This window comes from Bombina bombina, chromosome 6 (assembly GCF_027579735.1).
Source record: "Bombina bombina isolate aBomBom1 chromosome 6, aBomBom1.pri, whole genome shotgun sequence".
In the NCBI taxonomy this organism is placed as follows: Eukaryota; Metazoa; Chordata; class Amphibia; order Anura; family Bombinatoridae; genus Bombina; species Bombina bombina.
In genome coordinates, this window is record NC_069504.1 from 595,623,905 (window position 1) to 595,650,727 (window position 26,823).

Consider the following 26,823-nt stretch of genomic DNA (forward strand, 5'->3'; position numbering starts at 1 on the left):
TATTCAGTCATTCGACCAAAACCAGACGAGAAAGGAGAAACCATAGGGTGCAGTGGTGACTGGAGTTTAATTAAAATTTAGATCTGCCTTAAAGACAGGGCGGGCCGTGGACTGACTACACTACAAGAGAAATAAATTTATCAGGTAAGCATAAATTATGTTTTCTCTTGTTAAGTGTAGTCAGTCCACGGGTCATCCATTACTTATGGAATACCAATACCAAAGCTAAAGTACACGGATGAAGGGAGGGACAAGGCAGGAACCTTAAACAGAAGGAACCACTGCCTGAAGCACCTTTCTCCCAAAAATAGCCTCCGAAGAAGCAAAAGTGTCAAATTTGTAAAATTTTGAAAAAGTGTGAAGTGAAGACCAAGTTGCAGCCTTGCAAATCTGTTCAACAGAGGCCTCATTTTTAAAGGCCCAGGTGGAAGCCAGAGCTCTAGTAGAATGAGCTGTAATCCTTTCAGGAGGCTGCTGTCCAGCAGTCTCATAGGCTAAGCGTATTATGCTATGAAGCCAAAAAGAGAGAGAGGTAGCCGAAGCCTTTTGACCTCTTCTCTGTCCAGAGTAAACGACAAACAGGGAAGAAATTTGACGAAAATCTTTAGTTGCCTGCAAATAGAACTTCAGGGCACGAACTACGTCCAGATTATGCAAAAGTCGTTCCTTCTTTGAAGAAGGGTTAGGACACAGTGATGGAACAACAATCTCTTGATTGATATTCCTGTTAGTAACTACCTTAGGTAAGAACCCAGGTTTAGTACGCAGAACTACCTTGTCTGAATGAAAAATCAGATAAGGAGAATCACAATGTAAGGCAGATAACTCAGAGACTCTTCGAGCCGAGGAAATAGCAATCAAAAACAGAACCTTCCAGGATAACAGCTTGATATCAATGGAATGAAGGGGTTCAAATGGAACGCCTTGAAGAACGTTAAGAACTAAGTTTAAGCTCCACGGCGGAGCAACAGTCTTAAACACAGGCTTAATCCTAGCTAAAGCCTGACAAAAAGCCTGAACGTCTGGAACTTCTGCCAGACGTTTGTGTAGAAGAATAGACAGAGCAGAAATCTGTCCCTTTAACGAACTAGCAGATAAGCCCTTTTCTAAACCCTCTTGTAGAAAAGACAATATCCTAGGAATCCTAACCTTACTCCATGAGTAACTCTTGGATTCGCACCAATATAAATATTTACGCCATATCTTATGGTAAATTCTTCTGGTAACAGGCTTCCTAGCCTGTATTAAGGTATCAATAACCGACTCCGAGAAGCCACGCTTTGATAGAATCAAGCGTTCAATCTCCATGCAGTCAGCCTCAGAGAAATTAGATTTGGATGGTTGAAAGGACCCTGAATTAGAAGGTCCTGTCTCAGAGGCAGAGACCACGGTGGGCAGGACGACATGTCCACTAGGTCTGCATACCAGGTCCTGCGTGGCCACGCAGGCGCTATCAGAATCACCAAAGCTCTCTCCTGTTTGATCTTGGCAATCAAACGAGGAAGCATCGGAAATGGTGGAAACACATAAGCCATGTTGAAGACCCAAGGGGCTGTCAGAGCATCTATCAGCACCGCTCCCGGGTCCCTGGACCTGGATCCGTAACAAGGAAGCTTGGCGTTCTGGCGAGACGCCATGAGATCCAGATCTGGTTTGCCCCAACGATGAATCAGTTGAGCAAAGACCTCCGGATGAAGTTCCCACTCCCCCGGATGAAAAGTCTGGCGACTTAGAAAATCCGCCTCCCAGTTCTCCACGCCTGGGATGTAAATCGCTGACAGGTGGCAAGAGTGAGACTCTGCCCAGCGAATTATCTTTGAGACTTCCAACATCGCTAGGGAACTTCTGGTTCCCCCTTGATGGTTGATGTAAGCCACAGTCGTGATGTTGTCCGACTGAAATCTGATGAACCTCAGAGTTGCTAACTGAGGCCAAGCTAGGAGAGCATTGAATATTGCTCTTAATTCCAGAATATTTATTGGGAGGAGTTTCTCCTCCTGAGTCCATAGTCCCTGAGCCTTCAGGGAGTTCCAGACTGCGCCCCAGCCTAGAAGGCTGGCGTCTGTTGTTACAATCGTCCAATCTGGCCTGCGAAAGGTCATCCCCTTGGACAGATGTGGCCGAGAAAGCCACCATAGAAGAGAATCTCTGGTCTCTTGATCCAGATTTAGCAGGGGGGACAAATCTGAGTAATCCCCATTCCACTGACTTAGCATGCACAATTGCAGCGGTCTGAAATGCAGGCGCGCAAATGGTACTATGTCCATTGCCGCTACCATTAAGCCGATTACTTCCATGCACTGAGCTACTGACGGGTGTTGAATGGAATGAAGGACACGGCAAGCATTTAGAAGTTTTGATAACCTGGCCTCCGTCAGGTAAATTTTCATCTCTACAGAATCTATAAGAGTCCCTAGAAAGGGAACCCTTGTAAGTGGTAATAGAGAACTCTTTTCCACGTTCACCTTCCACCCATGCGACCTCAGAAATGCCAGAACTATCTCTGTATGAGACTTGGCAGTTTGAAAACTTGACGCTTGTATCAGAATGTCGTCTAGGTACGGAGTCACCGCTATGCCTCGCGGTCTTAGTACCGCCAGAAGTGAGCCCAGAACTTTTGTAAAGATTCTTGGAGACGTAGCTAATCCGAAGGGAAGAGCTACAAACTGGTAATGCCTGTCTAGGAAAGCAAATCTTAGGTACCGATAATGATCCTTGTGAATCGGTATGTGAAGGTAGGCATCCTTTAAGTCCACTGTGGTCATGTACTGGATCATGGGAAGGATGGTTCGAATAGTTTCCATTTTGAATGATGGAACTCTTAGGAATTTGTTTAGGATTTTTAAGTCCAAGATTGGTCTGAAGGTTCCCTCTTTCTTGGGAACCACAAATAGATTTGAATAGAATCCTTGCCCGTGTTCTGTCCGCGGAACTGGGTGGATCACCCCCATTAGTAAGAGGTCTTGTACACAGCGTAGAAACGCCTCTTTCTTTATTTGGTTTGCTGATAACCTTGAAAGATGAAATCTCCCTCGTGGAGGAGAAGTTTTGAAGTCCAGGAGATATCCCTGAGATATGATCTCCAACGCCCAGGGATCCTGGACATCTCTTGCCCAAGCCTGGGCGAAGAGAGAAAGTCTGCCCCCCACTAGATCCGTTTCCGGATAGGGGGCCCTCTCTTCATGCTGTCTTAGGGGCAGCAGCAGGTTTCTTGGCCTGCTTGCCCTTGTTCCAGGACTGGTTAACTTTCCAGCCCTGTCTGTAACGAGCAACAGCTCCTTCCTGTTTTGGAGCAGAGGAAGTTGATGCTGCTCCTGCCTTGAAGTTACGAAAGGCACGAAAATTAGACTGTTTGACCTTAGATTTGGCCCTGTCCTGAGGTAGAGCATGGCCCTTACCTCCCGTAATGTCAGCTATAATTTCTTTCAAGCCGGGCCCGAATAAGGTCTGCCCTTTGAAAGGAATATTAAGCAATTTAGATTTAGAAGTCACGTCAGCTGACCAGGATTTAAGCCATAGCGCTCTGCGCGCTTGGATGGCGAATCCAGAATTCTTAGCCGTAAGTTTGGTTAAATGTATGACGGCATCAGAAACAAATGCGTTAGCTAGCTTAAGTGCTTTAAGCTTGTTCATAATTTCATCCAATGGAGCTGTGCGAATGGCCTCTTCCAGAGACTCAAACCAGAATGCCGCCGCAGCAGTGACAGGCGCAATGCATGCAAGGGGCTGTAAGATAAAACCTTGTTGAACAAACATTTTCTTAAGGTAACCCTCTAATTTCTTATCCATTGGATCTGAAAAGGCACAACTATCCTCCACCGGGATAGTGGTACGCTTAGCTAAAGTAGAAACTGCTCCCTCCACCTTAGGGACCGTCTGCCATAAGTCTCGTGTGGTGGCGTCTATAGGAAACATTTTCCTAAATATGGGAGGAGGGGAAAAAGGCACACCAGGTCTATCCCACTCCTTGCTAATAATCTCTGTAAGCCTTTTAGGTATAGGAAACACGTCAGTACACACCGGTACCGCATAGTATCTATCCAACCTACATAATTTTTCTGGAATTGCAACCGTGTTACAATCATTCAGAGCCGCTAATACCTCCCCTAGCAATATGCGGAGGTTCTCAAGCTTAAATTTAAAATTAGAAATCTCTGAATCCAGTCTCCCTGGATCAGATCCGTCACCCACAGAATGAAGCTCTCCGTCTTCATGTTCTGCAAACTGTGACGCAGTATCTGACATGGCTCTCACCTCATCCGCGCGCTCTGTCCTTAATCCAGAGCTATCGCGCTTGCCTCTTAATTCTGGCAATTTAGATAATACTTCTGTCATAACAGTAGCCATGTCTTGCAAAGTGATTTGTAAGGGCCTCCCTGATGTACTTGGCGCCACAAAATCACGCACCTCCTGAGCGGGAGGCGAAGGTACTGACACGTGAGGAGAGTTAGTCGGCATAACTTTCCCCTCGTTGTCTGGCGATAATTTCTTTACATGTAAAGATTGACTTTTATTTAAAGTAACATCAATGCAATTAGTACACAAATTTCTATTGGGCTCCACATTCGCCTTTAAACATAGTGAACAAAGAGATTCATCTGAGTCAGACATGTTTAAACAGACTAGCAATGAGACTAGCAAGCTTGGAAATAATTTTCTAAATAAATTTACAAGCAATATAAAAAACGCTACTGTGCCTTTAAGAAGCACAAAAAGCTGTCACAGTTGAAATAACAATGAACCAAAATAGTTATAGCAACCAATTTTTCACAGTAAATGTATTAAGTTAGCAAAGGATTGCACCCACCAGCAAATGGATGATTAACCCCTTAATACCCAAAAAGGATAACAATTTAATAATTAACGTTTTTAACACAGTCAAAACACACTGTCACAGGTCTGCTGTGACTGATTACCTCCCTCAAAATGAATTTTGAAGACCCCTCTAGAGACGATCTGGATCATGGAGGATGAAGTAGACAGATTGTGACTGAATTTTTACTGCGCAAAAAAGCGCTAAAATAGGCCCCTCCCACTCATATTACAACAGTGGGGAAGCTCAGATAACTGTTTCTATGCAGAAAACAAAGATGGCCATGTGGTAAAAATCATGCCCCAATAAGTTTTATCACCAAGTACCTCACAAAAAACGATTAACATGCCATTAAACGTTTTGAACATACATTTTAAAAGTTATGAAGTGTTATTAATAAGCCTGCTACCAGTCGCTTTTACTGCCGTTAAGGCTCCTACATTACTTCAGTATTAACAGTATTTTCAGAGTCAATTCCATTCCTTAGAAAAATACATTCAGTGTACACACACACATCAGCCTAATACCAGTCGCTATCACTGGATTTAAGGCTGAACTTACGTTACATTGGTATCAGCAGTATTTTCTCAGTCAATTCCATTCCTCAGAAAAATAATTTACTGCACATACCTCGTTTGCAGGGGGGCCCTGCATGCTATTCCCCTTTTCTGAAGTTACCTCACTCCTCAGATGAGAACAGCCAGTGGATCTTAGTTACGTCTGCTAAGATCATAGAAAACGCAGGCAGATTCTTCTTCTAATGCTGCCTGAGAACAAACAGAACACTCCGGTGCCATTTAAAATAACAAACTTTTGATTGAAGAAATAAACTAAGTTAAAAAACACCACAGACCTCTCACAGCGACCTATCTTTAGTTAGGCTGCAAGAGAATGACTGAATATGACATGTGAGGGGAGGAGCTATATAGCAGCTCTGCTTGGGTGATCCTCTTGCAGCTTCCTGTTAGGAAGAGATATATTCCATAAGAAATGGATGACCCGTGGACTGACTACACTTAACAAGAGAAACCTAACTTAAAAAAACCCTTAAAAAACCTAACACTAACCCCCGACGATCCACTTACAGTTATCGAAGTCCAGGCATCCATCCTCATCCAGCCGGCGAAGTCCTCATCCAAGCGGAAAGAAGTCTTCATCCAGACAGCATCTTCTATCTTCATTCATTAGGCGCGGAGCGGGTCCATCTTCAAGACATCTAGCGCGGAGCTTCCTCTTCTTACGGTCGTCGCTGGAAAATAATGGTTCCCTTTAAGTGATGTCATCCATGATGGTGTCCCTTACATTCCTATTGGCTGAAAGATTTCTATAAGCCAATAAGAATTAAAGGCGAAAAAATCCTATTGGCTGTTGCTCCGCGCCAGATGTCTTGAAGATGGACCCGCTCCACGCCGGATGGATGAAGATAGAAGATGTCGTCTGGATGAAGACTTCTTGCCGCTTGGATGAGGACTTTGCCGGGTGGATGAAGATCGAAGAGGCTTCCTGGATAAAGACTTCTTTCTGCTTGGATGAGGACTTCGCTGGCTGGATGAGGATGGATGTCCGGACTTCGAAAACTGTAAATTGATTGTCAGGCGTTAGTGTTAGGTTTTTTTAAGCGTTTTTTGGGTGTCTTTTTTTAGGTTATGGTTTTGGGCAATGCCCATCCAAATGCCCTTTTTAGGGCAATGTTTAGCTTAGGTTTATTTAGATAGGTTTTTATTTGGGGGGTTTGGTTGGGTGGGTTTTTCTGTTGGGGGGTGTTTTTTTTTTTTTTACAGGTAAAAGAGCTGATTTCTTTGGGGCAATGCCCCGCAAAAGTCCCTTTTAAGGGCCATTGGCAGTTTAGTGTAGGCTAGGGTTTTTTTATTTTGGGGGATTTTTTATTTTGATAGGGCTATTAGATTAGGAGTAATTCGTTTTTATTTTTGATAATTTCGTTTTTATTTTTTGTAATTTAGTGTTTATTTTTTTTTGTAAGTTAGAAAATTGTATTTTAATAATTTCATTTATTTTATTGTAAGGTTAGTTTTTAGTGTAAGGCAGGTTAGGTTTTATTTTACAGGTAACTTTGTATTTATTTTAACTAGGTAGCTAGTAAATAGTTAATAACTATTTACTAACTAGTCTACCTAGGTTAAAATAAATACAAACTTACCTGTGAAATAAAAATAAAACCTAAGATAGCTACAAAATAACTATTAGTTGTTTTGTAGCTATATTACGGCTAGATTACGAGTCTTGCGTTAGGCTTAAAAAGAAGCGTTGACCGGTCCCAACGCTGCTTTTTAACGCCCGCTGGTATTATGAGTCTTGGAGGTACAGGTGTACCGCTCACTTTTTGGGCCACTTACGTCAATTGCGTATCCTATTTTTTCAATGGGACTTGCATAGCGCCGGTATTACGAGTCTGCCAAAAAGTGATTAGTTGACCCTCTCCTGTCAAGCCTGGTACCGCATTTAAAAGTCAGTAGTTAAGAGTTTTACACTACAACGCCGTAGCATAAAACTCTTAACTAAAGTGCTAAAAAGTACACTAACACCCATAAACTATCTATTGACCCCTAAACCGAGGCCCCCCCACATCGCAAACACTTTTAAAAAAATAATTAACCCCTAATCTGCCGAACCGGACATCGCAGCCACTATAATAAATATATTAACCCCTAAACCGCCGCACTCCCGCCTCGCAAACACTAGTGAAATTTTATTAACCTCTAATCTGCCGTCCCTAACATCGCCGACACCTACCTACATTTATTAACCCCTAATTTGCCGCCCCAAACGTATAAAATAAACCCTAAGATAGCTACAATATAACTAATAATTACATTGTAGCTAGTTTAGGGTTTAATTTTTATTTTACAGGCAAGTTTGTATTTATTTTAACTAGGTAGAATAGTTATTAAATAGTTATTAACTATTTAATAACTACCTAGCTAAAATAAAGACAAAAGTACCTGTAAAATAAAACCTAACCTAAGTTACAAATACACCTAACACTACACTACAATTAAATTAATTCCCTAAATTAAATAAAATTATCTAAACAAATTACAAGATTTTTAAACTAATTACACCTAATCTAATCCCCCTAACACAATAAAAAAGCCCCCCCAAAATAAAAAAACCCTACCCTACACTAAATTACAAATAGCCTTTAAAAGGGCGGGGCATTGTCCCAAAGTAATCAGCTCTTTTTCCTGTAAAAAAAATTACAAATCCCCCCCAACATTAAAACCCACTATCCACACAACCAACCCTACTCTAAAACCCACCCAACCCCCTTTAAAAAAACCTAACCCCCCCCCTTAAAAAAACCTAACACTAACCCCCTGAAGATCACCCTACCGGGAGACGTCTTCAACCAACCGGGCAGAAGTGGTCCTCCAGACGGGCAAAAGTCTTCATCCAAGCCAGGCAGAAGTGGTCCTCCAGATAGGCAGAAGTCTTCATCCAGACGGCATCTTCTATCTTCATCCATCCGGCGCGGAGCGGGTCCATCTTCAAGACATCCGACGCGGAGCATCCTAATCTTTCCACGGCTATGACTGAATGAAGGTTCCTTTAAATGACGTCATCCAAGATGGTGTCCCTTCAATTTCGATTAGCTGATAGAATTCTATCAGCCAATCGGAATTAAGGTAGAAAAAATCCTATTGGCTGATGCAATTAGCCAATAGGATTGAGCTGCCATTCTATTGGCTGATTGGAACAGCCAATAGAATGCCAGCTCAATCCTATTGGCTGATTGGATCAGCCAATAGGATTGAAGTTCATTGGATTGGATTGAAGTTCATTGGATTGGATTGGATCAGTCAATAGGATTTTTTCTACCTTAATTCCGATTGGCTGATAGAATTCTATCAGCCAATCGGAATTGAAGGGATGCCATCTTGGATGACGTCATTTAAAGGAACCTTCATTCAGTCGTAGCCGTGGAAAGAAGAGGATGCTCCGCGTCAGATGTCTTGAAGATGGACCCGCTCCGCGCCGGATGGATGAAGATAGAAGATGCCGTCTGGATGAAGACTTCTGCCCGTCTGGAGGACCACTTCTGCCCGGCTTGGATGAAGACTTCTGCCCGTCTGGAGGACCACTTCTGCCCGGTTGGATGAAGACGTCTCCCGGTAGGGTGATCTTTAGGGGGCTAGTGTTAGTTTTTTTTAAGGGGAGATTGGGTGGGTTTTAGAGTAGGGTTGGTTGTGTGCGTGGCGGGTTTTAATGTTGGGGGGATTTGTAATTTTTTTTACAGGTAAAAGAGCTGATTACTTTGGGGCAATGCCCCGCAACAGGCCCTTTTAAGGGCTATTTGTAATTTAGTGTAGGATAGGGCTTTTTTTTATTTTGGGGGGGCTTTTTTATTTTGTTAGGGGGATTAGATTAGGTGTAATTAGTTTAAAAATCTTGTAATTTGTTTATTATTTTCTGTAATTTAGTGTTTGTTTTTTTGTACTTTAGATAATTTTAATTTAATTTAGGGAATTAATTTAATTATAGTGGTAGTGTTAGGTGTAATTGTAACTTAGGTTAGGTTTTATTTTACAGGTACTTTTGTCTTTATTTTAGCTAGGTAGTTATTAAATAGTTAATAACTATTTAATAACTATTCTACATAGTTAAAATAAATACAAACTTGCCTGTATAATAAAAATAAAGCTAGATACAATGTAACTATAAATTATATTGTAGCTAGCTTAGGGTTTATTTTATAGGTAAGTATTTAGTTTTAAATAGGAATCATTTAGTTAATGATAGTAATTTTATTTAGATTTATTTAAATTATATTTAAGTTAGGGGGTGTTAGGGTTAGACTTAGGTTTAGGGGTTAATAACTTTAATATAGTGGCGGCGACGTTGGGGGCGGCAGATTAGGGGTTAATAAGTGTAGGTAGGTTGCGGCGACATTGGGGTGGCAGATTAGGGGTTAATAAATATAATGTAGGTGTCGGCGATGTTGGGGGCAGCAGATTAGGAGTTCATAAGTATAATGTAGGTGGCGGCGGAGTCCGGAGCGGCATATTAGGGGTTAATAATATAATGTAGGTGTTGGCGATGACGGGGGCGGCAGATTAGGGGTTAATAAGTGTAAGATTGGGGTGTTTAGACTCGGGGTTCATGTTAGGGTGTTAGGTGTAGACATAAATGTATTTTCCCCATAGGAATCAATGGGGCTGCGTTAGGAGCTTTACGCTGCTTTTTTGCCGGTGTTAGGTTTTTTTCCCTATGGGGATATTGTGCACGAGCACGTTCAGCCAGCTCACCGCTAACGTAAGCAGCGCTGGTATTGAGGTGAGATGTGGAGCAACATTTTGCTCTACGATCACTTTTTTGCGGTTGACGCCGGCTTTGTAAAAACCCGTAATACCAGCGCTGTCTGTAAGTGAGCGGTGAGCATAAACTGCTCGTTAGCACCACACAGCTTCTAACGTAAAACTGGTAATCTAGGTGATAGTTTTTTTTTACAGGTAAGTTTGTATTTAGTTTTAAATAGGAATTATTTAGTTAATAATGTTAAGGTTTGTAGGTTAATAGGAGAACTTCAATTGCCGAAGCAATTGCAAAGAATGTACTGGAGTAGCACTCTACATCACTCTGTGAATATGCAACTTACATCTGCCATAGGAAGGCCCATCAGAAATGGATGTCAAAATTTAACTTTTATTAATACAGATTAAAAACTAGGTGGTTGTAAATTAAAAACACAGTGGTGAAGGTATGAATGACTGCTTTCCCAGGGTGTAAATATCCACTGGGACAGAAAAAGGTTTCCCTAACGGGAAAATAACACACTGGTGTGTTTACTAGAGGAGTAAAAAATATAAATACAATAATGATAAGATACCTGATAATGGCATATTAAATACAGATTATTAATCTAGCCTGCAGGTCCCTGAAATTATGCTGAGTTTGAGGTATCTATGATCCTTATGCTGGATTATTCACTAATACCAGATATACTTCTGTAGTGTATTAGCATATGTATGTGAATAACATAAATTCCCTCAGAACACCTCCAGTAAAGAGTGGGCGAGTACTATGATATCCTATGAGAATGGGTTAGATATAAGTATAATATGTAACAGTCAGGTCTGTCAATCTCATTAGTTTTGCCTCTTATCCGGATATCATTATACATGTATATATAGGTCCAGGAATATTACTAAGTAATTCACTGTTGAATCTGTTCAACTATTATGTGTTAATATGAATAGAGCTCAGTACACACTAACTGTTTTCTTATAGTTAGATTGGAGCGGTAATATAAATATCTGATCTTAATATTTATAAATAGTGGCGCTTCCCGCTGCCTGTAGTAATTGGTTCTTGTGTACTATACTTGGTACCCTATTGATGTTAGGTCATATCAGTGAGCAAATGCACAATACCCCGCAGTGGAATCAAGTAATATTCTTGTTGATGTGGAGGGGATGATTAATCCTCACTGAAATCATAGTAATACCGCAGCCTACAACTAGAATGATATTCATAATTCAAAATCCACTTTATTGGGGGAAAAAGTGGGGCTCAACTATTGGTGGAAATTATATACGTAAGCTCTGTACTACTAGGTACTTTGTTTGATGATAATCTTCAGTGTGCCAAATTGGTATATAGAGCACCACGGTGTTCGTAAGAACAATTATACCAACTTAACAAAACGGTATATAAACCTCAGGAAGCGAGTTGGCAGTACGTACACTATTATTTTGTGATTAACACCGTAGTTAGATAACGTCAGTCAAAAAGAAACTGAAGATCCGCTAGAAGAACACTACTATATGAGATATTACAAATAGGGACCAAAGCGGTCTCTAGCTTTGCTTATAAGTGAGTGAAAAAATAAACGTTTGAGTAGAGTTACAATTTCTGGTTCTATCCCTGTAAGGGCAACACACTAATGGTAATAAGGCTGTCGCAACAGCAGCAAGTACAACTAAAGTTTGTTCCGGTCCGGATTGGATACTGTAAGTAGTCTAGGAGTAATTATACTAGCGGAGCATTGATTATGGCTTGTATCGTGTACTGAGAGGTAACTGAAATATGTACATCGAAGCCGCGGTGTTAACTCAGTAAACAAGTAGCCACTTACTTATAGAGTACCCTGGTATCGGTATATGTATTTTTGGTTTATTATTTGTTTTTTATGAAATATCTCCGGTCTTCGGTATGTACTAGTAACTTATATTAACTTGCTTATAGAACCAATAACTGTTCGTTTTAATGCCACAGGTTTTTATAGTACACTATAGGAGAGTAAACTACTGCTCATATGTAATCGGTATAGCGCTAGAGACCATTCGACCACTTCATGCACACCTTATTTTAAATTTCTATATTGCTAATATCAGTCATTCACAATTCACACAACTGCAAAAGATTTAAAAAACGAGACACAAAGTCTCAGCGCTCCCTGACATGTTTCGCCTTTCGGCTTTTTTATAGGTTAATAGGTTTATTATAGTGGCGACAATGTCGGGGAGCGGCGGAATAGGGATTAATAAATTTTAATAGTGGCGGCGATGTCTGGAGTGGCAGATTAGGGGTTAATAATTTTATTTTAGTATTTGTGATGCGGGAGGGCCTCAGTTTAGGGGTTAATAGGTAGTTTATGGGTGTTAGTGTACTTTTTAACACTTTAGTTATGAGTTTTAAGCTACAGCTTTGTAACGTAAAACTCATAACTACTGACTTTAGATGGCGTTACGGATCTTGTGATTATAGGGTGTACCGCTCACTTTTTGGCCTCCCAGGCAAACGCATAATACCGGTGCTATGGGAGTCCCATTAATAAAGGACTTTTTTAAAAATGCGGTACTGACGTTGCGTGATGGCCAAAAAGGTGTGTGGTACACATATACCTACAAGACTTGTAATAGCGGCGTTAGGGAAAAAGCAGCATTATGAAGTATAACGATGCTTTTTCACTCATAACGCTAAACTCGTAATCTAGTTGATAGTGATTAACCCCTAATCCGCCAACCCCCACATCGCAAACTACCTTATAAATGTATTAACCCCTAATCCGCCATTCCCCCACAATGCAAACGACCTAATAAATGTATTAACCCCTAATCCGCCATACCCCCACGTCGCAAAGTACCTCTAATAAATGTATTAACCCCTAATCCACCATCCCCCACATTGCAAAGGATCTAATTACACTATTAACCCCTAATCCCCCAACCCCCACAACGCAATCTACCTAATTAACCTATTTACCCTTAAAACGCCATCCCCCACAACGCAAAGTATTAATCTAATCACTAAGCCCCATAACCTAACACCCCCTAAATTAACCACAATTGCATAAAATAAAAAAGACTACCTTACTAATAAATTCATTAAAAATTACCAAAATAAAAAAATCCTAAAATTACATAAAATAAAAAAACCTGCGATTAAATTAAAGTTAAAAAATCTAATATTGCAAAAAAAAATTAAAAAAATCTAAAATTACAGATAAAAATAAATGAAATTATCAAAAATATTTTTTTTTAAACCTAATATAATAGCACTATAAAAACAAAAAAGTCACCCCAAAATAGAAATACTGAAATCCTATTGGTTGATTTGAACATACAATAGGATTTCAGTAGCTCTCATCCTATTAGCTGATTTGAAAATTTCAGCCAATAGGAATGCAAGGTACCCCAATATAAAGGGGTACCTTGCATTCAATTGCGTTAAGTGGACCTCCACATCGCTGAATGCCACCGCCGCTGAGGACCAGCGCTCCGGATCTGCGCATCCGCGAAGACCTCTTCGCACCTCCGGCAAGAAGAAAGAAGATGGTCCCACAATGGATGAAGATGGAGACGCATGGAAGAAGACCTTCACCGCCGGACTTCAGGAATGGTGAGTATCTATGTCGGGGTTAGTGTAAGGTTTATTTTTTGTGTGTTGTTTTTTTTAGGTTAGGGATTTCTTTTATTTTTAATGGGCACTTAAGAGCTGATGCCCATATAAATGCCCCTTTAGGGTCAATGGATAGCTTAGGTTTTTTTAGGGTAGGTTTTTTTTATTTTGGGGGGCTGGGTGGGTGGGGAGTTTTACTGTTAGGGGTTAATATGTAATTTTTTTTAGGTAAAAGAGCTGATTGCTTCAGGGCATTGCCCTACAAAAGGCCTTTTTAAGGGCTATTGGTAGTTTAGTGTTAGGGGGTGTTTTTATTTGGGGGGGGGTTGTTTTTATAGGGGTATAAGATCAGGTTTTTATTTTGAATAATTTCGTTTATTTTCTGTAATTTTAGATTTTTTTTATTTTTTGTAATATTAGAATTTTTTATTTTAATTTAATCTTATTTTTTTTTATGTAATGTTAGGATTTTTTATTTTAATTTTATGTTAGGATTTTTTTATTTTGGTAATTGGGGTTAATTTAGGGGGTGTTAGGGTGTTTAGTGATTAGATTAATACTTTGTGTTGTGAGGGGATGGCGGTTTAGTGGTTAATATGTTAGTTAGATTGCGTTGTGGGGGGATGGCAGTTTAAGGGTTAATTAGGTAGATTGTGTTGTGGGGGTTGGCAATATAGGGGTTAATAGTGTTAATTAGTAGATTGCGTTGTGGGGGTTGGCCGATTAGGGGTTAATAGTGTAATTAGATACTTTGAGATGTGAGGGTGGCGGAATATGGGTTAATAACTTTATTAGGTACTTTGTGATGTGGGGGTTGGGGAATAGAGGTTAATACATTTTATTTAGTTATTGTGGTGGGGGGATGGTGGTTGACAGGTAGATATTGCGCATGCGTTGGGTGTTTGCTAATACTTCTAGGCAGATACGGTAGTTTCATATTCAGCGCAAGGCCTGCTGCGCCTGCCTACGAGCGACAAGGTGAAAATGAAGTAAAATGTCTCCATTTTCACCACGTAAATCCTGAATATGTGATACCGACTTGCGACGCCGGTTCTTTGTTAGGTTATGGGAGTAAAAATAGCGGGCAATGGGTGAAATACACATACCGCATATATATGCGGCACTGTATATGTGATCGTGATATCCGACTAAAAATAGCAACATATGTAATCTCGCCCCTGATGCGCAAACCGCATATTTTACATTCCTATGTTCTTCACATAGAAAAAATGTAATATTTATTATTAAATATATATATTTCTATATATCTGATAAAGTTAATGTAAAATGCATATCTATACCTATATATCTATAGGAATAGATATACAGATACAGATAGATATACAAGTTTTAGGTATATACAGAGGGGCGGGAGGGGGCGTGCTCTCCGTATTCAGCATTGCACCAGCAGCTCTTGTGAGCTGCTGGTGCAACGCCGTCCCCTGCAGATTCGCAGCCAATCGGCCGCCAGCAGGGGGATGTCAATCAACCCGATTATACTCAATCGGGTTGAATTGTGGCAATCTCTGTCCGCCTCCTCAGAGCAGGCGGACAGGTTATAGAGCAGCGGTCTTTAGAGTCTGAAGGCTCGCCAGAAACACTGGGCATCAGGCTCCATACGGAGCTTGATAGATATGCCCCTTTGGGTTGTCTACAAAAAAATATATACATGTGAAGGGTTATTCAGCGATTCCTGACAGATATCAGTGTTACAATGTAACTTTCACTAATTTTGAAAAAAAATGGTTTGGAAATAGCAAACTGCTACTTGTACATATTGCCCTATAACTTCTAAAAAAAACAAAAAACAAAGAACATGTAAACATTGGGTATTTCTAAACTCAGGACAAAATTTATAAACTATTTAGCATGAATGTTTTTTGGTGGTTGTAGATGTGTAACAGATTTTGGGGGTAAAAATTAAAAAAGTGTGTGTGTTTTTTATAGTAAATTATATGTTATGATGAAAATGATACAGTATCTTTAGAAAGTCCATTTAATGGAGAGACAAATGGTATATAAGGTATATAATATGTGTGGGTACAGTAAATGAGTGAAAGGAAAATTACAGCTAAACACAAACACCACAGAAATGTAAAAATAGCCCTGGTCCATAATGGTAAGAAAATTGAAAAATGGTCTGGTCACTAAGGGATTAATATTTAATAATGGTTTTAACTGTGTATGTAGTGTAAATATTCCCATTCCGATGTTGTTCACAAAGGGAAAAATGTTCTATGTATTGTTAAATAGATATTCCTATATATATATATATATATATATATATCTATACCTATATATATGTATGTGTATATATATATATATATATATGTATTTACAGTACTTTGCAAAAGTTTAAGCCCACCATTAGATGTGTTGTTTTAGAAAAGGTATAATGACCATATGTAATTATTTCTCAGTCTCTTTATTAGAATACAACCAGAAAATACTGGATATTTGTATGCAGTATTAAAAAAATATTTCATGTCAAAATGACTGCTATGAAAAAGGTCTATTACACCGGGTTTGTGCAAGATATGCTTGAGCATTACATACACATTACATACACATGTGCATGAGTTTAATTTATTGGAAGCTTGCGAATAAGACCAACTTTCAATCACATCATTCCATTCAAAATGCCAAAGTTCACAGAATTTAACAGACATAAAATCACACTTTTGCATCAACAAGGTGACTCTCAAAAGGAAAAATCAGCAAACAAACTGTATACTCAAGATGTGGTATTCAAGCTTTTATAAAGAAATTTGAAGAGTCAGGAGAGGTCGAGGACACAAAAAAAAAGACTTGAAGGCCAAGAAAACTTTCAAAATCTGATGAGAAGGTACTCAAAGTTTCTCTTTTGAGAGGCCAGAAGAAGTTTAGAAATGACCTGCCCCAGCATCTGGCAGCTTTATCAGGATGCCAAGTTGACCATTCTACAGTTCGGAGAAGCTTTGTGGAAGTGTAGCAGCCAAGAAACCACTTTTTCGGAAGGGGAACTGGGTTAAAAGGCTAAGATATGCTAAAGCTCACAAAGATTGGAATGAAGATCAGTGGAAAAGAGTATTATGGAGTGACTAATCCAAGTTTCAATTTTTTGGGTCCAATCGTTGACAATATTTGAGAAGATGAGTTGGAGAGAGATGGAAGAATGGGTGCTTGCGGCCTTTAGTGAAACATGGTGGACGGTCTGTCCTGGTTTAGGGCTGCATCTCTGCCAGTGGTGTTGGTGATATTGTCCGAATTTATGGGATCATGAATGCTGAAAAGTACAGACAGGTTTTAATTCTTCATGCCATTCCTTCTGGAAAGCGCCTAATTGTGAATGGTTTTATTTTTCAGCATGATTAAGATCCCAAGCATACTGCTAATGCAGTAACATATTTTGAGAGAAAAAAGCTGATAAAACACTGACAGTCATGGACTGGCCTCCACACCAGTCCAGACTTGAATATTATAGAGGCAGTATGGAATCACCTGGACAGAGAAATAAATAAAAGACAACCTGAAAAGTTGTCTAAAGAAGAACTCTGGGAAGTGCTGAAAGAACCCTGGTATAATATACCAGAAGATTACTTCAGAAAGCTTCAGGACAGTCTCCCCAAAAGAGTTCAAGATGTGCTTAGTGCCAAGAAAGGTCACACTAAATACTGACTTTTGTGTTAATATTTCCTGTATTTTCTCTTTATATCTTAACAAAGAGACCAAAAAATAAATATGGATGGTCATTAAAACATTTCTAACACAAATCTGGTGGTGGCTTTTGCACATTACTGTGTGTGGATAGATAGATAGATAGATAGATATTTGACCAAAAAATTATATATATATATATATATATATATACAGTATATATATATATATATATATATATATATATATATATATATATATATATATATATATATAAAAAAAATAATAAACAATGGCTTGCACTCACTGGTCTTTTGCAAAAAATGTGCCTTTAATGTAACGTTTCGGGGACCATATCCCCATCTCAAACGTCTGAGGAAGGGGATACGGTCCCCGAAACGTTACATTAAAGGCACGTTTTTTGCAAAAGACCAGTGAGTGCAAGCCATTGTTTATTGTTATTTGTTTTCTGTTTGCACCCTGGCAAGTTGCTTGAAGTGAGAGTGCTCTCCATTTGCTAAATTATATATATATATATATATATATATATATATATATATATATATATATATATATATATATATATATATATATATATATATATATATATATATATATATATATATATATATATATGTGAATAAATGTAGGGAATGGGTATTGGGATATGATTCTAGTGGCGCAACACTCTGGAAAAGAACAGAATCAAATATATGCTAATGGATTAATAGTTGGAAATCCGAAATGTTCTGTTGGTATAACATCCAATCAAGCATTTGTATACTGTACAAAAGATACTAATAAAATATGTAAGAAATAATAATGATAAATATAAAATCGAATACTGATGGCTGTATAAGTATATCAATTATATATAACCTATCAATAGATCTGTTAAGTATTAATCTAGTAGTATAATCAAACCTGACATCAGTGAGATTAAATATTGATGCGCTAGAAAAATAATAATAATAATCCTTCGTCTAGATATTGACAGTTTCCTCTCTAGTGTAATACTATAATAGCGTATGCCGGTGTATGTATTTAAAGACTAATGTATATATACCGTTGAATATGTGCATATACTAGTGATAGTAATAATATTATTATTATTGAAATAGTGTGTTGATACAGGTCCAACATATGTTACAAATGCTGGCATAACACACTGCCGCTAATATGCTTATAAATTTATAAATAAATTGTTAGTATCCAAAAATCCTGGTTATGAATAGAATGCCAATGAAATACAAAAAGAAATGTAATCTAATGTATATACAGTCCAATGTCTATTAGCAAGTCTATAATAATTGATAAATCCTCATTCAGCAACGGTCCCGTTGGGAGCCTACTTACACTCTTTCACCTCAATCTCATGAGGTAAGTGCCGCGTAGTGATAAGATAAGTCTCCTTCCCGGTGTCAGCTGCAAGATAGAGGATTGTCATCTTTCAACAGTGGTCTCTCTCCTCACCGCTCGTTCCCGTAGTGTATACAACCATAGAAGAAAAAAGACATGCAATAGTGCAACTCTGTCTTAAAATATCACACAATTTATTTGGATAAAAAGATGTACGCTTACATCAAAGGACCTCAATATATATGAGGTAATTAAAAGCTCTATTTTTCGTATACTCAAATGCAGGAACACGGTGCCTTATCTGTTAGGGTATGCACTCTGTGCAAGCATAGTGTAAAAAACAAAGTCCTGACGCGTTTCGAAGGGATATGGTAGCTTTGACCCTTCTTCCTCAGAGGTATATATATATATATATATATATATATATATATATATATATATACAGAAATGTTAGGAATAGGGATGGGCGAATGTGTTTACATCCGAATTCGAATGTTAGAACGACTGTTATTGTAGAAATTAGATTTACATAATAGAATGTTGATAAGAACGAATATTCTTAAAAATTCGATTTTCAAATGTTATTTACACGAATTTGAATATTACATTTATAAAACACAATTATAGACTAGAAACACTATTTCGAATGTCACATTCAAATCAAATATCACATTCAAATTGAATGTCACATTCAAATTAGAATATTACATTTATAAAACACAGTATTAGATTAGAAATACTATTTCAAATTTGAATGTCACATTCGAATCGAATATCACATTCAAATCGAATATCACATTTAAAACACAGTATTAGACTAGAAATACTATTTTAAATTCGAATGTGACATTTGAATTCGAATGTAGCATTCGAATTCGAATATTACATTTATTAAACACAGTTGTAGACTAGAAATACTATTTCAAATTTGAATGTCACATTCAAATTCGAATGTCACATTTGAATATTACATTTTGAAATTGAATGAATGCACAGCTAAACATTCTATTATTCAAACGAATATTTTCAAACTTTATTGAAAAATTAGAAAACGAAAATTCGAAAATAGAATGTTAGAATGTTATATAAACATTCGAATTCGATTCGAACGAACGTATCAAAATTCGTTTTAAATTTCGAATTTTTAGAAACATTCGCCCATCCCTAGTTAAGAACTATACTCTCACTAACCAAAAATGACAACAACCAGGGTGCCAGCAGGGGTGATAAATAGAAAGTATACAGACCGCATTCAAAGAGTTTCAGACAAACTTCAGTATTTCTTTAAAATAAAGAAATACTGAAGTTTCTCTGAAACCCATTGAGTGCAGTCTGTATACTTGTAATACGAGCGCAACCTGACGTGCACAAAGAGCCTCTGTCTAGTGTAGTTTCCGTAGTTACATGCTGATATTGTTTATTAACAAGTTCAATTCACAATACAGATACCCGGACAGATAGCTCAGCATGCTAATGCACTGTGACTGAGCTCTGTAGCAACCTGAGGGTTGCGGGTTCGATCCCTGACGTGCTAATGTTTTTCTGTTAATGTGTCTTAAATCTGTATATACTTAGGGCCAGATTACAAGTAGAGAGCTATTTAACGCTCCCGCCCAAGCCTTAAAGGGACATGAAACCCCAAAAATGTATTTCATGATTCAAATAGCGAATACAATTTTAAACAACTTTCCAATTTACTTCTATTATTTAATTTGCTTCCTTCTCTTGTTAACATTTGCTGAAAGGTTTATCTAGGCAAGCTCGGGGCATCAGAGAACCTAGGTTCTAGCTGTTGATTAGTGGCTGCATATATATACCGATTGTGATTGGATCACCCATGTGCACGATTCCCCAATAGGAAACAATGGGGCAGTTTGAGCTGAAAAAAAACCTAACACCTGCAAAAAAGCAGCGTTCAGCTCCTAATCCAGCCCCATTGTTTCCTATGGGGAAACACTTTCTAAGTCTGCACCTAACACCCTAACATGAACCCTGAGTCTAAACACCCCTAACCTTACACTTATTAACCCCTAATCTACCTCCCCCGCTATCGCTGACCCCTGCATTACACTTTTAACCCCTAATCTCCCACTCCGGACACCGCCGCAACCTACATTATCCCTATGTACCCCTAATCTGCTGCCCCTAACATCGCTGACACCTATATTATATTTATTAACCCCTAATCTGCCAGCCAACGTCGCCGCTACCTACCTACAATTATTAACCCCTAATCTGCCGACCCGACCTCGCCGCCACTATAATAAATGTATTAACCCCTAAAGCTAAATCTAACCCTAACCCCAACACCCCCCTAAATTAAATATAATTTTAATCTAACAAAATAAAATAAATCTTATTAAATAAATTATTCCTATTTAAAGCTAAATACTTACCTGTAAAATAAACCCTAATATAACTACAATATAAATAATAATTATATTGTAGCTATTTTAGGATTAATATTTATTTTACAGGCAACTTTGTATTTATTTTAACCAGGTACAATAGCTATTAAATAGTTAAGAACTATTTAATAGTTACCTATAGAATGCAAGCTCAATCTGATTGGCTGATTGGATCAGCCAATCGGATTGAACTTCAATCTGATTGGCTGATTCAATTAGCCAATCAGATTTTTCCTACCTTAATTCCGATTGGCTGATAGAATCCTATCAGCCAATCGGAATTCGAGGGACGCCATCTTGGATGACGTCCCTTAAAGGAACCTTCATTCGTCGTTAGTCCGTCGGTGAAGAAGGATGGCTCCGCGTCGGCTGCTTGAAGATGGTCCTGCTCCGCGCCGGATGGAAGAAGATAGAAGATGCCGCCTGGATGAAGATGTCTGCCGGTCCGGATCTCCTCTTCTGCCCGGATAGGATGAAGACTTTGGACCCTCTGGAGGAGCTCTTCTTGCCGGATAGGATGAAGACTTCGGACCCTCTTCTGAACGGATCGGTGATACCTGGCGTGGTGAAGACAAGGTAGGGAGATCTTCAGGGGCTTAGTGTTAGGTTTATTTAAGGGGGGTTTGGGTTAGATTAGGGGTATGTGGGTGGTGGGTTGTAATGTTGGGGGGGTATTATATGTTTTTTTTTACAGGCAAAAGAGCAGAATTCTTTGGGGCATGCCCAGCAAAAGGCCCTTTTAAGGGCTGGTAAGGTAAAAGAGCTTTACAAATTTTATTTTAGAATAGTGTAGGGTATTTTATTATTTTGGGGGGCTTTGTTATTTTTTTAGGGGGCTTAGAGTAGGTGTAATTAGTTTAAAATTCTTGTAATCTTTTTTTATTTTTTGTAATTTAGTGTTTGTTTGTTTTTGTAATTTAGTGTTTTATTGATAGTGTAGTGTTAGGTTTAATTGTAACTTAGGTTAGGATTTATTTTACAGGTAATTTTGTAATTATTTTAACTAGGTAACTATTAAATAGTTCTTAACTATTTAATAGCTATTGTACCTGGTTAAAATAAATACAACGTTGCCTGTAAAATAAATATTAATCCTAAAATAGCTACAATATAATTATTATTTATATTGTAGCTATATTAGGGTTTATTTTACAGGTAAGTATTTAGCTTTAAATAGGAATAATTTATTTAATAAGATTTATTTTATTTCGTTAGATTAAAATTATATTTAATTTATGGGGGTGTTAGGGTTAGATCTAGACTTAGCTTTAGGGGTTAATACATTTATTAGAGTAGCGGTGAGGTCCGGTCGGCAGATTAGGGGTTAATAATTGTAGGTAGGTGGCGGCGACGTTGGGGAAGGCAGATTAGGGGTTAATAAATATTCTGTAGGGGTCGGCGATGTTAGGGGCAGCAGATTAGGGGTACATAGGGATAATGTAGGTGGCGGCGGTGTGCGGTCGGCAGATTAGGGGTTAAAAAATTTTAATAGAGTGGCGGCGATGTGGGGGGGCCTCGGTTTAGGGGTACATAGGTAGTTTATGGGTGTTAGTGTACTTTAGAGCACAGTAGTTAAGAGCTGTATGAACCGGCGTTAGCCCATAAAGCTCATAACTCCTGGCTTTTCTCTGCGACTGGAGTCTTGTCGTTAGATTTCTACCGCTCACTTCAGCCAAGACTCTAAATACCAGCGTTAGAAAGATCCCATTGAAAAGATAGGATACACAATTGGCGTAGGGGGATCTGCGGTATGGAAAAGTCACGGCTGGAAAGTGAGCGTTAGACCCTTTCATGACTGACTCTAAATACCAGCGGGCGGTAAAAACCAGCGTTAGGACCCCCTAACACTGGTTTTGACGGCTAACGCAGAACTCTAAATCTAGGCGTATGTTTTCTCATATTTTCATCTACTTAAACTACTTATATCTAAAACACAACAGTTGCCAATAATAGAAGATACAGATATTACAATCTGTCCATGATCTATTGGATGTTCAATAACCTTGTACGTAATAAAAACTGGTAATATTATAGTAACCTTTTGTAAGTTATTATGGTGCCAGCGTTATCCTCTTATGAATTTCAGATAACCAGAAACACGATGTTGTGTTAAATCATTCGGCAAGGAAGATACGAATAGGAAAGAAAATCACTGAATCCCTTGCAAAGAATTTAGCAGATGGTACTGTACTCAGCTTGTTTGATATATTGTGATCTGCATGACATTTAACATAACAATTAGAAAGCAGATTGCATCTGTTTGTTCATATTTGATTAGTTGTGATTTCCTTAAAGTGAAGGTAAACTTTGATAAATGAAAGTCCGTTTTTTAAAAATACTATTAAAAACAAGGGCACTTTCATTCATCAAAGTTTAGAAAGTAGCCGTTTTGTTTAAAAACTTACCTTTCTTCTTTTCACAGCTGGAGCAGCTTCCCCCACATGTAGATCCTCTCTTCACACGTCAGCAATGACTAATCCGGCTTCCTCAAATCACGGCTTTCCCCCCCAGGGGACTCATTGCCTGAGGCCATGCCGTAATTGGAGGAAGCCGGATAAAGGGGAAGTCAACACCCGAAACAACTTTATCCCATACCTTCGATCCGCCAAAGATAATGCGCCTGCACCGCATCTCATTTTCAACACCTCTAACATTATACGAGTAATTGTCCAAAACATATACGTTCTTCTAATGGAGATATGGCAGCCAAGCTCCCCCCCCTCCTCCTTCGTCCCCTTCTTTACTAAATTTCATGCTCGTTCATGTATGAACCGTTGACGCATGCGCATTTTAAGTTCTGTCAGTTTTCAAGCTGAAATCGGAAGTGCAAGCGTGAACGTGTGTTAAGAATCCAGCCAAGGATTCGATTCTGATTGGCTGATTTAATTAAACTGAAACTTACTACGTAACGGTGGGGGGAGTTTGGCTGCCAGATCTCCATTAGAAAAATGTGCTTTGGATGATTACTCGTATAATGCTAGAGGTGTTGAAAATCGGATGCGGTGCAGGTTCATCGTCTTTGGCGGATCGAAGGTATGGGATAAAGTTGTTTCGGTGTTGACTGTGCCTTTAAACAATGCAATGTTCCACAAAGTCTTGTTTGCAGTTTTTTTAGTTATTTTTTTATTTGGCCCTAATATCTCCTCAGCAGGAAAGATACACAAGAGGAAAGTTAAGTTTAAACATGGTGGTGCCCATTAATTTATAGAAACACAGTGGAATTTGGAAAACCCACAATTTGCAGAGTTAAATTACACGAAAAGGGGACAAAATAGATAATAAATGTTTATTGCATTGTTTTAAAGGGACATGAAACCCATTTTTTTTCTTTCATGACTTACAGTATATAAAACATACAATTTAATTTTTTTTCCAAATTACTACTATTATCAAATTTTCTTCATTCTCTTGGTATCTTTTGTTGAAGGAGCAGGAATGCACTACTGGGAGCTAGTCATCCAATGACAAGAGACAAATGTAGTGTAGGATATGTACATAATCTCTTTGCAACAAATATACCATGAAAACAAAGTAAATTTGAAAATAGCAGTGACTTTAAAAGTATTAAAATTACATGTTCTATCTGAATAATGCAACTTTAATTTTGACTTTCCTACCCTTTTAACTAATTAATTAATCATTTTATATTAAAATCTCATACTGTTTAATATCCATTCAAAGGGTCATTTAATTAAAAAATGTAGTCCCCAAAAAAGTATAATTATACATAGTTAAAAAACTTTGCAGTGTACAAGCATTATTTATTTTTCCCAGTTTATCTGTGTGCTACAGGATTCAGAATTCTGACCCTGCAGAGTAATGGATTGTTAACTATAGAAGCTTATTTATATCTGTCCCTAATTGGCCACAGCAAAGGATATAAGAAACATACTCCTATACATACATTATACAGTATATAGAGTGCAAAAAAATGATTTTAAAGTTCATTTAATTATTTTAATTTTATATTAAAGTGAAAACCTTCACCACAGAGTATTGCAATTATACAGAGGAAACACAATGTTCCTTTTATAAAGTGATTTATTTTAAAATTGATTTAATAAACATTGTTTTGCATTTATTTTGCTGTATAGAGCTTAGAGAATGGACAACCTGGTTTAACATTGATCATCCAGGTGGCAATGGTGATTATGAGAGACTGGACGCGATCAGGTTTTACTATCCAAACAGAGTGTGCCAACGGCCTTTCCGAATGGAAGCTCGGACCACAGAGTGGGTGCCGGCTGGCAGGACAGGAGAGATTGTGCATTATAGCCTAGTAAAGGGATTCTGGTGCATCAACAAGGAGCAGCCTGAGGGCAAGAACTGTTCCAATTACTCGGTCCGCTTTTTGTGTCCAGTTGGTGAGTTGACAATTGTTGGAAAATTTTGTTAACATATTATAAAATATTATTCTGGACTAATAACTTTTTCCACCAATGGTGAACCTGTAGTTTTCATAAAGGATGTGGCATAACTACTCTTTCATTTAATTGCTCATAACTAGAGTGCAGCTTGTGTTTGATTTTTATTATAAGTTTTTTTAACTAATGAAAGCAATTACAAAGGGCCATTGTCAAAACTAGACGTTGGTGTCTCTGATAACAATAACATAATTTATGCTTACCTGATAAATTCCTTTCTTCTGTAGTGTGATCAGTCCAGGGGTCATCATTACTTCTGGGATATTACTCCTCCCCAACAGGAAGTGCAAGAGGATTCACCCAGCAGAGCTGCATATAGCTCCTCCCCTCTACGTCACTCCCAGTCATTCGACCAAGGACCAACGAGAAAGGAAAAGCCAAGGGTGAAGTGGTGACTGGAGTATAAATTAAAAAATATTTACCTGCCTTAAAAACAGGGCGGGCCGTGGACTGATCACACTACAGAAGAAAGGAATTTATCAGGTAAGCATAAATTATGTTTTCTTCTGTTAAGTGTGATCAGTCCACGGGTCATCATTACTTCTGGGATACTAATACCAAAGCAAAAGTACACGGATGACGGGAGGGATAGGCAGGCTCTTTATACAGAAGGAACCACTGCCTGAAGAACCTTTCTCCCAAAAATAGCCTCCGATGAAGCAAAAGTGTCAAATTTGTAAAATTTGGAAAAAGTATGAAGCGAAGACCAAGTTGCAGCCTTGCAAATCTGCTCAACAGAGGCCTCATTCTTGAAGGCCCAAGTGGAAGCCACAGCTCTAGTAGAATGAGCTGTAATTCTTTCAGGAGGCTGCTGTCCAGCAGTCTCATAAGCCAAACGAATTATGCTACGAAGCCAAAAAGAAAGAGAGGTAGCAGAAGCTTTTTGACCTCTCCTCTGCCCAGAGTAAATGACAAACAGAGAAGACGTTTGTCGAAATTCCTTAGTTGCCTGTAAGTAAAATTTTAGAGCACGGACTACATCCAGGTTGTGCAGTAGACGTTCCTTCTTCGAAGAAGGATTTGGGCACAAGGAAGGAACAACAATCTCTTGATTGATATTCCTGTTAGTAACTACCTTAGGTAAGAACCCAGGTTTAGTACGCAGAACTACCTTATCCGAATGAAAAATCAAATAAGGAGAATCACAATGTAAGGCTGATAATTCAGAGACTCTTCGAGCCGAGGAAATAGCCATTAAAAATAGAACTTTCCAAGATAACAACTTTATATCAATGGAATGAAGGGGTTCAAACGGAACGCCCTGTAAAACATTAAGAACAAGGTTTAAACTCCATGGTGAAGCAATAGTTTTAAACACAGGCTT

The 26,823-nt window shown here is 38.5% G+C and overlaps 1 protein-coding gene across 2 annotated transcripts in view; it reads left to right on the top strand.

Annotated features, from left to right (window-relative positions):
• The window catches only part of CILP (cartilage intermediate layer protein), a 163,238-nt gene that overhangs the window by 46,755 nt on the left and 89,660 nt on the right, over positions 1-26,823 (top strand). Inside the window, exons 3-4 of one of the 2 annotated variants that reach the window (XM_053717577.1) lie at positions 23,162-23,257; positions 25,170-25,439. In XM_053717577.1, coding sequence (XP_053573552.1) covers positions 23,162-23,257; positions 25,170-25,439 — 366 coding nt within the window. The remainder of the gene's footprint in view (positions 1-23,161; positions 23,258-25,169; positions 25,440-26,823) is intronic. The other variant, XM_053717578.1, reaches the window with a different exon arrangement.